Source organism: Rhineura floridana, chromosome 15 (genome assembly GCF_030035675.1).
Source record: "Rhineura floridana isolate rRhiFlo1 chromosome 15, rRhiFlo1.hap2, whole genome shotgun sequence".
Taxonomy (NCBI): Eukaryota; Metazoa; Chordata; class Lepidosauria; order Squamata; family Rhineuridae; genus Rhineura; species Rhineura floridana.
Genome location: NC_084494.1, coordinates 24,461,436 through 24,479,873, shown reverse-complemented (window position 1 = coordinate 24,479,873; position 18,438 = coordinate 24,461,436). Strand labels below are relative to the sequence as shown.

Below are 18,438 nucleotides of genomic sequence, written 5' to 3'. Positions count from 1 at the left end.
TAGGAGGGGCAGGGCATACCGTCACGTGAGGCCGTCCCCTGCCGATGTGGTCAGCGGCTGTGGGGTCACGTGATTCGCTTGCCTACGCGCGGTGGGGCCGGGTGCAGATGGCGGACGCCGAGGCTGACGCGGCCCTGCAGCCGGAGATGCAACGGCTGGCCGCCGGCCTCAGCTCTCGGCTTTGGCAGCTGCAGGCGGAGCTCAGCGAGCAGGGGGTGGCCGAGACTTCGTCGGGCACCTATTGCCGAGAGTTTTGTCAGGTGAGGGGGACGTGCCGGGGCGGGCCTGGTGCTTGGGCGGCGTTTGGGGGAGGGGGCTCCGAAGGAGACTGGACCGGACCGAACCGGTCCGGTTCAGTCGTTTGAGGAGATTTTGGCCGCCTGGGCCCTGAAGGGTAAGGTGTAGGCGGCGGCCGTCAGCCGTTGCCTGGTGCTGGCGCTGGGGAGGCGGGGCTGAGGGACCGTCCCTAGTGGGAAGATGAGACTCGGCATCGCCGCCGCCGTCTCCGCCGCTTCTCCTTTTCTCTATGTTTCGCGCAAGATTTGGGTTCTGTGCCCCCCCCCCCCGAAATCGTTCTCCTTTGGGTTCCTTTCTTCCTTCTCCGCCCACCCCAGTGCGCTCGAGCGTTCATAGGGCTGCTTCCGGATGCTGCTGTTTTCAGAGCGCGCTATCCCCCTTCATCCCCCCCACGGCCGTCATTTGTGGCAGTGTTCGAGAAAACATAGTATTGGGGGGGGCACTTAATGAAATCCGTGAGCCTCACCCGCTATTTCTTCTCCATCCTGATTTAAACGCACAACCTTTCCCTTTCGCTTTCTAATGACTGTAGTTGAGGGGATTCTCACTAAATGTATTTTTAAATTTCACTTTTATGCCCTGTTTTTTCTCCAGTAAGAGATAAAAAATGTTTCCCTGGTTCTCTGTGTCTGTTATTACAATGTTCAATCTTTTGTAGCAGTCTGCCCAAACGTGTGTTGAGGTCCTGCTTCAGGAGCCTCCAGGGATTGGGCAGATGGCTGCCAGGGGCAGGGCCTTTTCTGTGGTGGCTTTCCAATTTTGCTATGGCCTTTACAAACACCTATTTCTGTGTTATTTGTAAAAACCTGGCACCTATTTCTGTGTTATTTGTAAAAGCCTTTAGTAGGTTTTAGTTGTGAACAACAACTTGTTTGATCTGTGTTAGTCTTACTGTTTTGAGGATGCAGATGTATTGTATTTTATTCTGGCTTTATTTTTGGTTTTGTATCTGCTTTGAATTTTTGTAAGCATCCTTGAATGCCTGTTTACCTTTGCAATACCCATATGGACAACTTGGAACCCAGTCTTTGTGTCCAGTGCTCCCCTGGACAGAATAGTTCTACAGCTGTGGTTTTATATGAAAATGGAGTTCTAATTCTTTCACCACCTGATATTGTCATAGCCTTTGTATATTATATATAGTATTTAGTTGAAAATTTCAGCAAATGTTGTTGAATATGAAAATGTCACTTTAAATGTAACATTGACATGGTTTCCATTACAAGATAGCAACAAGCCAGGTAAACTTTTCAGATCACTTATTCTTATTATTTCAGTGTCTACTACATGGTAGAGAGAAATTTAATGCTTGGAAATTATCAGGGGGTTGAAGAAGATTTGTGCATTAATGCCTGGGAGTTATTCATGGAGGTCAAGTCAGTTGGTACCAAAGACAATATCATCTGTAGTGGTGCTCAAATTGAGGAAATCTTCCTTAGGCATGCTTTCCTAGTATCATCTCTGTTACCTTTTTGGTGTCAGATGTTGGCTATATTTCTTGCGCTTTTGATGGCACTTAAGAGGCTTTTAATTAAAATAGTTTAAAACAAGTTTTCTTAGCACTGGCCGTTGACACTTGAGATAAATACATTTTAGGTCCCCCCTCTAGTTGTGATTGAAATTTGTTTTAAATTGTTTTTCATATTGTATTTTATATTGGTGTGACCTGCCCGGACACTTTCCGGTGAAGGGCGGGTAATACATCATCATAATTCTAGTTGCTTTAAAAAAGTCTTATCCAAGTGGCTTTATTGTTTTGGTTGCATTTTGCTTGATGTTGACTGTTGTAAGCCACCATACTGAAGACAGGGTATAGGTAATATAAAATGGTAATTTAATATTTTGATTAAGGTGTTCTCCTGTCTGTTATACAGAAAGAATGAGGTAATGTCCTGTGTTACTGTTATTAACAAGAATTTTCTAAGAGTAATATGGAATAACATGTGAAGAACAGCCCCTACCCCTGCTGACATGAAACCCTCATGGAATTAGCATAGGCTAAGAGAACAGGTTCCTATTCCAAAAGTCTTACCATATAAACATAGATACAGGGAGGGAAATGGAAGCAGCAGTAAATGAGGAAAGAACATGCAGTTATTTTGTTTATTAATTTATTTAATCTCAAGTTACAGTAAGTAGGGTTTTAGGAGTAGGACAGGTATGTCCCAATCTCTGACTGTTGACTGTGCTGACTGGGGCTCATGGAAGTTTGAATCCAGAAGATATGAAATCTCAGGATGTGGCAGAGGAATTTATTTCTAGAAAAAGCCTAATGCATTTTGGCCTGTAGTTATTTTAGGCTTTCTTCAGGGGCTGTAACAGGGAACAATAAACACATAAATTATCAACAATAAGTTGTCCTGCTTGTGGATCTCCCATAGGCATCTGGTTTCCCACTGCGAGAACAGAATTCTAGCCTAGAAAGGCTTTTGGTGTGATCCAGTAGGGCTGCTCTTCTGTTCTGTGGGTGTGTGCTTTGGGCTGATGGAATCTTCTACTTTGTTTTCTATGGTACACCATGTTAGGGTGTCTGCTCTATTGTCTTCATTCCCTATCACTGATAGTGTTGCAAAGCTTATGGGGATGGCTTAATTTTAACTTTGCAGAAATCAGGGATACAACTGTGAAGAGTATGAAACTGAGCAGGTCAGAAGTGAACAAGCAGTAGCTTCTCAGTGGAGAAGCTAGGTGTGGTGGTTGATTTACAAACCTGTCCATTCTCAAGATGATGCATCTCCAGGGCAAGTGCTTGGCTACACTGCTAGTGTTCATAGTGATAGATGTGGCTTCTGGACCAGAAACAAAGATTGCTGGCTGAATATGAGAGAACTGTACAAGAGGTGGAGAGCGTCTCTGGACATGACAATAGCCTTTAAATATAGATTTAGATCATAGAGCCAGTGTGATGTAGTGGTTTAGAGTGTTGGACTCTGGCCTGGGAGACCATGGTTCGAATCCCCACACAGCCATGAAGTTCACTTGGTGACCTTGGGCCAGTCACTGCCTCTCAGCCTCAGAGGAAGGCAATGGTAAACCACCTCTGAATACTGCTTACCATGAAAACCCTATTCATAAGGTCACCATAAGATGGAATTGACTTGAAGGCAATCCATTTCCATTTTTAATGATTTCATAGAATCATAGAGTTGGAAGGGGCCTATAAGGCCATCAAGTCCAACCCCTGCTCAACACAGGAATCCAAATTAAAGCATACCAAACAGGTGGCTGTCCAGCTGCTTCTTGAATGCCTCCAGTGTTGGAGAGCCCACCACCTCCCTAGGTAATTTGTTCCATTGTCATACTGCTCTAACAGGAAGTTTTTCCTGATGTTCAGTTGAAATCTAGCTTCCTGTAATTTGAGCCCATTATTCCGTGTCCTGCACTCTGGGATGATTGAGAAGAGGTCCTGGCCCTCCTTTGTGCGGCAACCTTTCAAGTACTTGAAGAGTGCTATCATATCTCTCCTCAGTCTTCTCTTCCCAAGGGTAAACATGCCCAGTTCTTTCAGTCTCTCCTTATAGGGCATTGTTTCCAGTCCTCTGATCATCCTTGTTGCCCTTCTCTGAACCATTTTGTCTACATCCTTCTTAAAGTGGGGTGTCCAGAACTGGACACGGTACTTAAGATGAGGCCTAACCAGTGCCAAATAGAGGGGAACTAGTACTTCATGCGATTTGGAAACTATACTTCTGTTAATGCAACCTAAAATAGCATTTGCCTTTTTCCAGCCACATCACACTGTTTTTATTTTATTTTATTTTAAAGATGTATATACTGCCCTTCAATGAAATTCAAAGGGTGGCTTACCAAATCTAAACACAATAAAACTAACATAAACAAATTTTTAAAAAGGCAAAATCAATATAAGGGAGAAGCATTCAGGATGTAGACTGTAAGGAATTGCAAGAATTGTGGAGAGATGGGCCAAAAGAAGATGAAAAGAAGTAGTCTTGTAACTGGTATGAAATGTCCTGGAGGGCAGGCAAGGAGAATTAGAAATTGTCATAAACAAAGGGAAATATGAGCTAACTGGCAATATCTGGTGAGATAACTATGACATAAGGTTGATACTGAGGATTGCAGCTTGTTTTGGAGAAATGGGGAAAAGAAAAGTATAGCACTCAACACTTCCACCGGCTTCAAGGATGAAGGAGGTGAAGATATCTAGCCTCTTTAAGGGCAAGAGGGGAAAAGTGAACATTGTGTAGCCCTGCCCAACAAATTGGACAGAACAAGCAAGTTCGTTGGTGAAAGCAACAAAAATATGCAGAGGCTTTGAAATGGGCATTTTTTATGGATTTAGTTGTTCTGGTATTTATTAGAAGCTTAATGCAGTAGAGCAAATGCCATTTCACTCAAAGGATATGTTTTGGGTGCAACTTAGCTAAAGAGATCTGGGGGCTCAGCAATTCTGAATTTGCTTCTAATGAATGGAAAAGCAACTTGTAGCGAACAAGAATGGATGGATAGATAGTTATTTATTTGCATCAGCCACTAGCCATTGCAATTTGCATATAAAAGTACAAACATAAACACAACTTAACCATCAAAATTAGCAAATCAAAGTAAAACTACCATCCAACGAGAACATGAAAGATGAAAGGAGCTTGAGCAAGCTTTCATGAAGTAGAAAAATTGGCAATCCTGACAGCAGGAAAATACATGGATTTTCTTTTTTAAAACCTAAAAATACTGTTTCAAAAACAATATGCATGCAAAAAGGGGAAACATAATTAAACAGAAAAGGGGAAAACACCATTAAATACCAATGTAGCTTCAGAGAGGGATTTTTCTAGTGATCTGAATGTAGAAATAGGCAAGCTCAAGAATACTGCAAGTTATACTGTTAAATATACATTCACTGATATTTTACAAATGTTAGAACAAAATCAGAGAAGGAAAAAAATCCCAAACTTACAACTAGTGGGAGATGCTTGAACTGATACATAATTACATGGAGTGAAGCTTCCAGGCAATTGCTTACAATAATTTAAACTGTATCCCGAGCACAGAGTATTTCACATTCTCTGTAAGTTTGCGAGGTTACTGTCATAGAGAAACCTCATCAGGGCGCATGTATGGAATTGCATAAGTATAAGTGTGAGCCATTTTGCCATACTTAACTGTTCTAGAATCCCAAGTAGGGATTTTGGCAAACTGCTTTCCCAGATCTGGTTGGAAATAAATGAAGAGTTAATACGGAAGATTGCTGGGGAGAGCAAGATCTGCAGCAGGTGTAGCATATTTCACTCTCCCCAGGTGCCACCCTAAGGTTTTCTTAAAAATCACTTCTTGCCTGTGTCCCATCTGCAATCTGATAATCACCTTTGTTTCATTGACACACAAAAAATGGGTGTTGAGTGTCAGTTGCTCTATGTGGCACTTTGTATAAAGCTGTGATTATTGGTGAGGCACTGGATGTGACAATGGAGTGCTGTGATGCCACATTCATTTATAAGATCACATTATAAATGTGTGTAAGAAGTTTAATCAGAAAGTCTCTTAATTATGAGCCTTCTCAAGTTGACCCTAGTTTTGTTGACTGTTGCTTACAGTGGGGACTGTCTTCATAAAAGTGTTTATGAAAGTTCCCCTGATACGAAACTAGGCTATTGATGTATCATTTGACTCGTTAGGATGATATCCTGAGAGACAGTGCAAGAGGGGGGTACTTTTCCTTGTGTTCCCCCCTTTGCTTTTTATCCTCTGTCACATGTTCATTAAGCATGACTCTGTTTGCTTTAACCCATATAAAGGAGGAAAGTGAAAACGAGACATTTTGCAATTTTTTGGTAGGAGTGGGAAAGAATGGCCAGATACATGAACAGTCTGGATAAACAAGTTAGTGGGCCTAATTACATTAAATCTACCTAGCTGTACAAATTTCAAAGTAGTTAGCTATGACGTTTGAGAATTCACGGAGAACTGCTGAGGTCTCAGGAGGCTGGAAAAAGAGTAAAATATAAGCATCACGTAAGTTTAACTTCAGCTATTCATGCTGCTAGCAGTTGGTAGAATCAACCTTGCAGATCTGCCTTTCTCACTAGTGGTGAAAGGCACTATTCTGGGACCACTGTATTTCTCTGGAAGGACTGATACAGCTTAAAACATCCTGAAATATTGGTCACCTAGCTTCTTCAGAGAGTTTGGATGAATGATCAAACCCACAGACTTAAATAGATTGAAACTTTCAATTAATCTGAAATAGCTACTTACAGTGAGCCCAAGGGCTTGTGCGTGCATGCTGGGTTTTCTGACTTTGAACAGAAGATCCCCATGTGGAATTGCAAATTGCATTGGAAAGCGCTGGCTGGATTGTTATGTGGCTGGAGAGACTGCTAGGGGAAGAAACAGAAGCCCAAAGTCCCCTTAGATGTGCAGAACTGGTACAAAAACCTGATTGTAAATTCCCAGTGCAACTTTGTCACACAGTATGCAAATACCATTTGAGGAAGTGGTAACAGGAAAATGTTGTCAAAGACTCAGAAAGTTAGTGATACTGCACTGTCAAGTTTGGATAGGCATATCTGGATTATCAGAGTACTTCTGGAATGTAAGTGCAGTACTTGGAAAACAGGTTCAGATGCTTATCAATATTTTGCATTCATAAAGAATACAGACTTTTTAAAAGAAGCTGTATTTCTCAAACAGCTAAATTCTCTGCTGAATACCAAATTCTGTTCTTGTGTGGAATATGTGCAGTTCAGAGCCACTGTGGTCCTGAGAGAGAAGCATAAAGTCATAGAGTCTTTGCATCTTTGCATATTTGAATCACTGAGATCTTTATTGGAAGCAGAACAGAGGAGCAATCCTGTTTCTTGTGCCGTGCTCTTTATAGGTATGTCTGAGGAGCTTACAAATGAGCAGCTCTGTTGGTGAGAAGGGCATCTATTCATTGTTACTAATGAATTTATGAAACAATTTTTTTCCATGGAAAAATAAACATTGGAAAATGTTCTGTCCCACATTACTGGTGAACAGGTTGATACAGGGCCTATGCCTGAATACTGGAGCCTCTTATTTTTTAGATTTATTCATTTTTATTCCACTTGCCTCCCAAAGATGCTTGGGGGGAGCAGCACCCAAATATTTTCATGCATAATCTTGGCTTTCTTTAAAGGTCTCTTGCAACAGTAGAATAAGAACTAGACTAGATGTGGTGATATGAAAGATCCATGATCAGAGTTGTCACAAATATTGATGAAAAATATGGTTTGATTCATCCTCACCTTGGTAACTTTCTAGCTAGTTATTTTTGTCCTATTCACCCTTGCCCTCCTAACTTAGGGCAGCAGGTAAAAAGGTTTCTCCTGTCAGTTCAACAAGGTCAGATGCCCACTTACATTTCATGGAATTACAAGAGAGAACAGGCCCTTAGAAAAGTTGGATTTAGTAAGTGATCTTCCTGTAAGAGAAAAAAGAAATAGGGCAGGAGGAGTTGATTATAAACCTGGATTTAGGAAAAATATAGATAGAGGATTAAAACGTACAGTCTTCTTATTGGGCCAGTGATGGGGAACTGGCTCCTGACTGCAGATGGCAGATCCTTATCTTCCCAGCCCCATAGGCCAACTTTGACAGGTGGCCCCACCTACCCACCTGTCAGTCATTTGATGTTATAATGAAGTCAGGTGATTGACACCCATTAAAGTTCAAAAAGGAGTTCTCCAGCAATGTTCTTTGAAAATGCACTTTCAGTGCCAGTCAGCTGATTGATGCTCGGAGTGCACCTTCAAAGAGGCTTGCTGAAGTCTCTGCAGAGAAAGAGGCTTGGATTCAAGGCATTTCCTTCAGCATGTTTAATCCAAGCTGTTTTCTCCAGTCTCTGATGGGGAATTCCCTAGTGCAGCTTATCTCAACTAATTGTTGAGGCTGCACTTTGAAATCTCAACAATCAGCTAATTGTTGGCTGCATAGGGCTTTCATCAAGCACAAATGATGAAGTGCTTGCAGAGTCCTGCACTGTGCTTTGAAGCCCCAAGAATCAGTTGATCATTGGGGCCTCAAAGTGCCTGCAACTCCCTTTTTGGCCTACCTGTGAGTTTGTCTGCCCTGCACCTGATGTTATATATATCATTCAGTGTACGGCGGGTGGGTGTGGCTTAGGCCCATAATGAGGCCCATGAGCCAAAGATTCCACACCCCTCCCTTAGGCCATGAGTTGTTACTGAAACTTAGAAAATAATTTAGAAAGAGTTAGAAAGAGTATTGAGCTGGTTCACCCATCATAGCAAGCCACAGTTAAATATAGTACTTCTGCCGAACTACATGAGTTTGTCTTGATGTGGAAGCCAAGCCATTGTTAAATCTGTGGAGGCACATGAATTTTGTTTAGTAATAAGATATAGCATATAAGTTTTAAATGCAATGAGACAGGATATATCAGCATCTCATCTTACTTGACTCTGAACAGGTTGTAGCAACTGTAGTGAAATTCTGAGAGATTAAGTCAACAACAACAACAACAAACTTTATTGCATATAGCCAAAGGCCTTTGCAGAGTACAAAAAGTATAAAAACAGATAAATACAAATAAACGTCGAGGAGGCTAAAAATAGTTCCAGTTTAAGTAATCATAAAACATTATAAATCTTAATATGGCTCGCCCGTAGCTTCCTAGCGGCCAAGGCGAAGTTGGCCACTGCAACTGTTATTTGTTTACAGTTGTCGGCTAAAAGTTCAACTACCAGATCCTGGGAATTTTTCCCAGCATGGATATACATACAGATGTAATGGGCTAGAAATTTCCTTCTAGGGTCCTCATACAGGGGGCAGTGTAACAAATAATGGGCGATGTCCTCAATCTGGTTACACCCATAGACACATCTCCGCTCCTTGGTTGGGATTCCCAGGTATCTCCCATCCAGATGAGCCGAAGGCATCATTTGGAACTGAGTTCTGTGAACACCCGGCGCAAAGGGGAGTGTGTTAGTACTTCAAAATAGTGTGGTCTGGCATGGTTAATCTTAACTAGGGGTAACTAGTAGGAGAAAGGGGCTACTGCTATTACTGCCCGATCCTGGCACGCATCAAGGTCAAAGACCTGAGGGCGTGTTGGCTGAGGCTAGAAAATTCCCTCATGGAGAGATTATAGGATGCTAATTTCGCTTGGCGCCTGGTGGCCCATCCCCCCGTCCTGAGTTGCTCTGTCCAACAAAGTTTCGGTAAAGAGCAGTCCTCCATCCTAAATTGTTTCCGCCAATATCTAAAGTATGCTAGGTCGATTCTTGCTGCGAGGGAAGGCAGGCCAAGCTCTGCTCTCAGATGGGCTGATGGAACCCCCTGGGGCAAACCCAAGATCTGCCTCATGAATTTATTTTGGAGGACTTCCACCGTCTGTTTGACCGGGTCCCCCCACAATTCTGCCCCGTAAAGGATTTGGGGCAGGATTTTGGCCTCAAAAACTTTAAGCACGGGATCAATTAATTGTCCCCCTCGGGTGTAGAAAAACCTTCTGGTTTGGCCTATTGTTCTGGCACATGAGAGTTTGGTTGCCTCTAGTTGATATTTCCAGGAAAGGTTCTCACCAAGGTGTAGGCCCAAGTATTTAAATGATTGAACCTGTTTCAGTTGGTGCCCATTTAAAGGCCAATTCGACTTAGGTCTCTTCTTGCCGAAAATCATGACCTTGGTTTTAGAATAGTTTATAGTCGGATGCTGCTCTTGGCAAAATTTACCCAGGCGGGCGAGCATCCTTTTTAACCCAATTTTATTCAAGGAAAGGAGGACCAAGTCATCAGCATAAAGCAGTGTTGAAATCTTTGTGGGACGATGACTTCTTGTTACGTTTTGATTATTGTTTATTCTTAAGCTATGTATGACTTGTTTTTATGTCTAAAGTAGAGCAAAATAGACATTACAAATTTTGCCTTATTATCTGTCAATATAGTACTTCTGCCGAACTACATGAGTTTGTGTTTTTTCTTCACATAAAGATTCACACTTCTTGGTTGGCTAAATACTGAGGTGTGTGAAAATCCATCTAAAGGAGGCATCAGGACATCCCAATGCTATTTTGGTTAAAAGCAACTTCAGAGAGGATTTGGATGGTGAAGCTGCAGGGATTTTTATTTTTTATTTTCTGTGTCTCCCCTGACATTTTATACTTCCCCCTCACTGACTTAACTCCTTCCCAAGCTGCTGTTTGCCACAGAAGTGTGTGTGTGTGGGGGAGACACAGGTATGTTATAGATACCACAGTTGCTTTAATCAAAGAAAGCTATGTTGGGAAACTTGATCATGGATTTTCCACATTACACCTAATTTGGCCTAGGTTTTCAGGCTCTCCTAAATACTCTACTGATAGCTCCACCATGTTTGACAGAAACCCTGCCTATACTGCACCACTGGTTGCGAATATATATGTGGAGTGTGTTTTTCTGATGTGTTTTGCTCATATGTTTAGCATGTGCCTACCTGTCCTATTGTTGCGTGCTCATTGAGCTTGATCCTCTTTAAAAAAGAAAAAAAAGGCAGTTGCCATGTAGGGAAACCAGCGGGTGTTGAATTGTATCCACAAGAGCTGGATGCAAATTTTCATTGTGAACCATTTACCTTGGAGTATAAAAGCTGGTTTGAGTGCAGGTGTTGTGTCTACAATAAGCTTGTAGACAAAACTAGTTCTCGTTTAAGAGCTTGTTTTCTACTGCTGTCACACAGCATTTCTTTCAGAGCTGCATTCTCAAGTGTCCATTAATACTAGTAATTAGTATTAGTAGTTTTCCTTTAGAAGGAGAGCAAAAAGAGTTGAGTGTCAGGTTGCCATATTTGTTTTTTGTTTTGAGAAAAATGGCAAGCTTCAATATCCTTGGCGTATAATTATAGCGTTTAGAGTAGCTTTAAATTCAGACTTGATTACAAACAGTACTACATGATTTGTTTTCTTTTTTTTAGACATTGCTACAATATGCTGGCAATCGAGGTGCTTCAGAGCATGTTCTGCCTTTTTTGGAAGTGTATCAAGTCGCCATTCAAAGCTTTGCCAATGCTCGACCTTACTTGACTACAGAATGTGAAGAGGTTCTTCTGGTACTTGGCAGGCTAGTACTGTAAGTACATTTAAGGCATGCCTTTTTAATTGAAATGAAAATTTGCTCTCTAACAGAGCTTTTCAAATTGCTCTGCGTACCTATCTCTGTCTGCTGATAACCCTGTCTGTTACATAAAACAGCATTTTCCATAACAACAAAGTGAGATGCCTATATGCCGACATCCTGGGAGCCTGGGCTGGGGAAAAGGGAGAAATATAGGGTTATAGAAGATCGTTACCAAAGGTGAATTCCTCCCCCCCCTCCATATTTACAAAAAGACAGAGGAGGCTGGAATGCTCCCCGCCGCTGCCTTCCCTAGCCCAGGCTAGTTATAGGAAATGCTGTAAGAAATTAGAGTTTTATTTAAATATAAATGGACTAAATAAATAAATAAATAAATTGTAGGGTCAGTACCCTTACACAGAGTATAGGACACAAACAAGAAGCTCCAGTTTCCCAGAGCAGGGAGGCCTGGGAAATGTGAATGAAGTTGCAAGTGACCATTATTATGCATTGGTTTTCTTACATCAGAGATGCTATTAAGGATAAGCTGTCAGTGCAGCCTTAAAACCCTGTAGTGCTATAGCACCAATATCTAAATATTGTTACAGTGGATCTGTCTTGAGTTCTTCTTGTGGGAAGCAGCATAACTGCTAGTTGCTGTGCTGCTTGACCATGATTGTTGCTATCTTTCTAGTATGTTTGCACATTCTTTTGGTCTGGAGAGGTGATAAACAGAAGTACAAAATGACCCACCAGGAAATGCTACTTCCTAAATTGTGGCCTTAACAATCTTACCTCTGTGGCTTTTTAAAAAAAATTTCAGGAGCTGTTTTGAACTACTGCTTTCTGTGCCTGAAAGTGAGGAGCAGTCTGAACCATTGTTAAGATTGTTTCAATCTATACAGGCAAGTATCTTTCATCTCTATTCTGCAGCGGGTCTTGTCTCAACAATAAGCATCTTTAAATCATCTCTTTTCAAATTGTAATGAAAGATGCTGGTGTAGGAGTGGGCAGGGGAGTTCTTGATTTGAACAAAATCCATTTTAAAGATTTGGCTTCATAATCCTTTCAAAAACAGTGAATGCAAGGACTTGGAAATGGGAAAAAACATTTTTTAACTGGATGCAATATATTAATTTCAGCTCTTCATAGAGCCCCCTTAACATGTAGTGAAGTTGTAAGCATTCTTTTGCAGATTTTTGTGTGATAAGAGTGCCCTTCTTCTGTGCTATACAGGAGCACAAATCCAGCTCCAGTATCTTCTGTCTTGCATAATGGGAGTAGATGTGTGGGGAGAATTTTTTTAAAGAGGGAATGTGCAATGCATAGCCTTCAAAGAACTAATGAAGACCAGCAGTTGTACCCTCAATTAAAGAATGGTACAATTAAAATATGGGACTGTGCTTAATGGCTAAATTAACCTACTTTATCATACTCTGAAAACAAAGGATGGCATTTTCAGGAAAAAATGACTAATTTTATTGATAATCATAGGAGATATGGATGGTTACCCAATGCGTGCTGTGGATTCTTAATGTTTTGTTAGAAGCAAGTCTGTAGTCTGTGTTACTTCAGGTTGCTTGCTCTACTATATCAAGAAATATCTGTTACATAAATGTGTATGCGTGATTTCAACCTGTCAAATTGTAAGATGCTTTCTGTTATATATCCTGCTTTTTTCAAGCTATGTGTTGTAGCCAAAGCTAGTCCTACTCAGAGTAGTTCTATTGAAATCAACAGACAGCCCTAATGTAAGTCCATTAATTTCAAAGGGTTTACTCTGAATAGAAGATCCTCCGTGGCGCAGAGTGGTAAGCGGTGGTAACGCAGCCGAAAGCTCTGCTCACGGCCGGAATTCGATTCCATCAGAAGGAGGAAGTCGAATCTCCAGTAAAAGGGGTCAAGGTCCACTCAGCCTTCCATCCATCTGTGGTCGGTAAAATGAGTACCTGGCATATGCTGGGGGGTAAAGAAAGGCCGGGGAAGGAACTGTCAATCCCACCCCATATATATGATCTGCCTAGTAAACGTCGCAAGACGTCACCCTAAGGGTCGGAAACGACTCGCACTACAAGTGCGGGGACACCTTTACCTTTACTCTGAATAGAATTTAATTGGATACAACTCTATGCACTTTGCAATATAAATGGATTAAAATACTCTTGGTATTGCTGAGGGTGAGGTGGGGGATTACAAATTAACAAAGATATGCATGATAGTGAGGTGTGGCTGCGAGGGGAGTGGTACCTTTCCCCCCTGTGATGGTAGACACTAGCACTCAAGAAGCTGATCACTTTTGTGAAAATTCTAGGGGAAAATTCTAGTTTCAAGATTAATATAAAAAATGAGATCCATTTGTAATGATCAGAGTAGACCTATTGATCTCAATGTCTCTACTCCGAGTATGACTTAATTACACATAGTCTATGTAATTAAATGCTGAAAAAATGCAATATCACTGCAGCCTTTTTCATAAAGCCTAGCATAGTATCTGTCTGTCCCACAACTCTGTTTATGCAAACTGAGATAAGACATAGTGAACCCAAACTGAAATGTAAGTTTTTTTCTTGATCCAACCTAGGATTCCCATAATGCTTTACTTGAATTTGAAGATAACAGCCTTGAAATACTGGCTGACATTTCTAAGGAAGGTGTGTGGAAAAATCCAGTTCTTTTCAAGATTATATCACAGCAACCAGTAGAAGCAGAAGAAGGTAAGATCTTGAGACTTTACCTCAAATGAGAGGAAGGGCGGGATATAAGTCAAATAATAAATAAATAAATAGTAAAGAATTCTTTCATTTTTTTTATCTTTCCCTTAATCACCATCTTACCTTTCTCTAGTTTGTACGGTGAAAAAGGTTGTTAGGCCTAGACTAGAGTTTCCCTGTATTGTAGTAAAATCAGTTTGGTGATACTAAAGCATTCTCAATCTCTCTAGAATGTCAGGGACTGTTGGGATGGACTGGGATGGTTTTTAGGTCATTACAACAGTTTGGTCCTCCCTCTGGTTATTGGTATTGTAACCAGCCATTATTTTTGTGACTAATTTGTTTGCTATGTAGGGGGATTAATGATATTTGGCATCTGTAATCAGCTTTGCTATGGTCATGATAGAACGATAAAGTTGGCAAGAGCTTGGAAGAAAAGTAAGGCCACATCTATTTTAGAATGGTTTGGTAAAATTTGGGGCGATGTAACATTTTTGAAACTCCAGTTTTTAAAAGCTGCAGGGATGAACATTCTGTATTCTTTTTAGAGGGCTTATTACTTTTACAGTCTAGGTGTTCTTAAGATTTAACCTAAATCTGTCTGCTTGTTACTCTTAAAGGCACATACCCCTTTTTTGCTGGCAGAACTGGCTTGTGAGATTTGAGAATAACCTGTCCTGCCATTATACCCAGCTAAAAGTTCTGTGTATCTCAAAAGCTTGCTTACTTCTGCACCAACAGAAAACTTATTGGCGAAGATACTGCTTTTTGTTGCACCTCTCAGTTAAAATTTTCTGCAAAATTGGCCTTTCATTAGCTTACCATAGTGGTGCTGGGAGCATTTTCCATTCCATATCTCTGCAGTGGTGTTGGAAAGGCTAGAACCATGTGGACTTTTCCTACTAGATAGCCATCAGGCTGGGAAAGAAGAGTGGCAATAGGATGAGAAGGGCCTACCTGATTAGCATTGCCCATGTGATACTGGCCTTTCAGATGTTGCTACAACAGCATAGGATGAAGAAAAAGCAGCTCCTGTACCACAGCAGTAACATATGAAAGGATCCAGGTGGCATAATCAGTGCCTTTCTTATGTATCACAGGTTTAAATATTTGGCACATATTTCTCTTGGAAGACTTGCAGCTGGACCCTTCAAGAAGAATGGCTGAATGTTCTTTACTCTCAAAGAATACTTTATACTGTGTTGCTAGATGCTGACCCAACCCTTTCCTTTCTGCATATATTATAGGGAAGGTGGTAGAAGCAGAGCTTGGAAAAGTTTTTTTTTTTTTTTTTTTACTACAACTCCCATCAGCCCAATCCAGTGGCCATGCTGGCTGGGGCTGATAGGAGTTGTAGTTCAGAAAAGTAACTTTTCCAAGCTCTGGGTAGAAGTTTGTGTTTTGAGTGGGATACTGTAAACATCTGGTGGGCTTCTTGTTGGCAGAGACTGTTGTAAACAGATGGTGTTTGCAGATGCCAACCATTAATTCACTGAGGTGGAACTGTAAAGAAAAAGAGTGGCTCTTAAACTGAAGTAATACTATTGTGTGAAGGTGAATCAGAGCAGTGGCATCTTCGACATTGTTTCTCCACGCTGTGGTCTTACCCTTTTATTACATGGCTATCGTTACTTGCTGCGGGATTGCTCATACAATCAGATTTGAGGCTTGGGTCCAAGGAACCATGAAGCAGAAGGAAAAATGTATTGAGCTGTTCCATGAACTCTTGCACAAGAGCTAGCAGAAGGCTTCTCACAATGCAGCTCTACAATTTATTGGGTGGCATTATACTGTAAAAAAAAAAATGCAGAGTCTTGTGACTAATGCATTTTATTACAGAATAAGCTTTTGTATGTTGTGGTCTATTTCATCGGATAGAAGCATGAAATATATTGAATAAGGAAAATACAGGCAGTAGCAGATAGTCTCTAGTGTGGGATATAAAAAAAAAGTCTTGTGTTGGAAGAACTTCTAGGTCTGGGGACAGTTTTCTCATACTGTGCTGTAAAACAGCTCTTCCGTGATGTTTTCCCTAGTGAAAGAGCATCTTTTGGATCCAGCCTTTAGATTTTCATGATGTTATCCTGAAATAATCTTATTAATATTTTAAGCTGAGACATTCCAGTGTCTTTATGCCTCATACCTTTGCTTATAATCTGGTCATTCGCTGGTACAGTATTTCTCTGTGGAAGTGCAAATTCAAACCCACCATAAATAGCTTGCAACCGTTTTCATTTCTTAGGGGTAAAAGTGAGATAAGAGGAGAGTCCTTTGTTTAGTTTTGAGTCTTTGCCTTTCAGTTAAATACTTTTTTCTGTTTTGGAAGAAACATCCCCTTTCTGTGGGAGAAGGGCTGAAGCTCAATGATAGAGCATCTGGTTTGCATGCAGAAAGTCTCAGGTTCAGTCTCCAGGTAGGGCTGTGAATGTACCCAGCCTGAAATCCTGGAGAGCTGCTGCCAGTCAGTGTAGACAGTACTGAGCAGGATGGACCAATGGTCTGACTCATTATAAGGCAGCTTCCTATGTTCCTATTCTTCTCTCTCTCCTCCCCCCCCCGATTTATATATCGTTTAGATTCTAAAGTGAGTTCAAGGATTTTAGGACAATAGGCCATATAAATAGGCCCTTAGATGGCAACCACTAACATATATTGCTGCTTGACCTAGATTCTGGTGATAAATTGTGCGTACAAAAATCTTTTCTGCTTTTTTTAGTTAATAAACTGATTAAACGAGAAGGACCAGTCTTTCTTCAAATGCGAATAAAACATCTAATGAAGACAAGCTGCCTTCCTCAAGCTGCTTCGTTGTCCAAACTGTGTAAAGAATCCACAGAAATTTCAGATGCATTGCCTTTTCTTCAAGCCTATATCACATGCTTGTGTTCCATGCTTCCAACTGAAGAATCTATCAAAGAGGTGAGTGGGCAATCTCTGTGGCTTGTATCTATCAGTTAAATTCTTCTAGGAGTGTGCAAATAGATGCCTGGTACCAGATCCTAGAACATGGTGAAGTGGAGACTTGGTTCCCAATCTACTGTGTAATCCCAGTGGGAGTCAAGAATAGTTTCTTTTCCTTCTCTGCAGAAGGGTTGAAGGAGAAGCTTAGCTTCCATCCTATTCTGTCTTGGGCAAGATGAGAGTTCTGTATTCTCCTCTTTGTCTCAGCAGAAACAAGGGGGTATGTGTGAATAGATGTCCAGCTCAGGGTTAATTTGTTGCAGTGCTACTTCCCCTGTTTTTTGGGAATGGTAACCGTTCATCACAGCTATTCTCTTGTTTTTCTGCACCTCTCCTCGCCAAGAGCTCCTCAGCCCATTCTGTCTTTAAGTCCTGAGGTTTAACTCTTCAGTGATGAGAATACTTATATTGTGATGTATGTCACCAGTGCTCTGTGTGTGTCACTTTAAGTAAAGTAACCCCAGTATTATGGTCGCTGCAATAACCAGGCCTCTGTGAAATCTTTGCAAAAGGCCAGGACTGCAGCCTGCATTTACCTTCGAATGACTTTTTTCCCCTTTGGTTTTTCTTTTTTCTTTTGGCAAATTGGCATGAAGGCTATTCTGCAAATGTATGTGTCCTATGCCTTTAATTTGATCTCCTTTATATCTCTCTGATCAGCTCCACAAAACTTGCTCGGGTTCAAGACAAGAGTGCCCCATGATAGTTTTCAGTGACCCACCCTCTTCCACTCACCTCTTCCTCTGCTTTTTGTTAACTGGTTGGGACTTGTATGTCCCCTGATATTCCCAGTGAAAACAACAGAGCTGGCTCCGTGCGTGTGCGTGCGTGCATGCTATTCCATAAAATTCCTTTCGTAGGGATGTGGCTGTTAAGAATGTATAGGATGGTATTACTGCTTCAGAAATTGGGACTAGGAGATAAATATATACATTAAAAAGATCCTTTTTTTTTCTTTGCTGTGCTTCTCCATCTTTCCCTTTGACACTTTGTGTTTCAGATACATTTGGAGAGTGATACCTCAAATGAAATCTTATAGGGAAATCTTAGGAAGACATACGCTTCCTCATAAATCTAAGAAGGACTTAAACTAATTGCAGTGCCTCAACTTAACTGATTGCAAGGAGAGAAACAAGTGGCAAGTTGCAATGTTTGCCAAGCCTCCAAGCAGATTGGGGTAGCAGGATGTTTTGCGTGTGTGCATGTGCATATATATAGGAAATAAGCCTTACTTGACACACTCTAAACCATCTTTGTAGTTAATGTACATACACAGCCCATAGGAAAGTAAAGTTTCTTTAAAATGTGGGGATCGGTACCACCCCCCAAATATTTTGCAGCAAGTCTAGAACTTCTCAATTCATGGTAGATGGTCCTCTCCTCTGCAGGCTTAGTTTGTCCACAAGGCTTATCCATCAAGCTAGCTGTCTGGGAAG

General features: G+C 41.2%; 1 protein-coding gene across 1 annotated transcript in view; it reads left to right on the top strand.

Moving 5' to 3' along the window:
• Positions 1–14: 14 nt before the first annotated feature.
• RLF (RLF zinc finger) overlaps positions 15–18,438 on the top strand; it is a 34,082-nt gene continuing 15,658 nt past the window's right edge. The window contains exons 1-5 of the mRNA XM_061597987.1: positions 15–260; positions 11,191–11,345; positions 12,154–12,235; positions 13,912–14,044; positions 16,758–16,960. Coding sequence (XP_061453971.1) covers positions 45–260; positions 11,191–11,345; positions 12,154–12,235; positions 13,912–14,044; positions 16,758–16,960 — 789 coding nt within the window. The 5' untranslated portion in view covers positions 15–44. The remainder of the gene's footprint in view (positions 261–11,190; positions 11,346–12,153; positions 12,236–13,911; positions 14,045–16,757; positions 16,961–18,438) is intronic.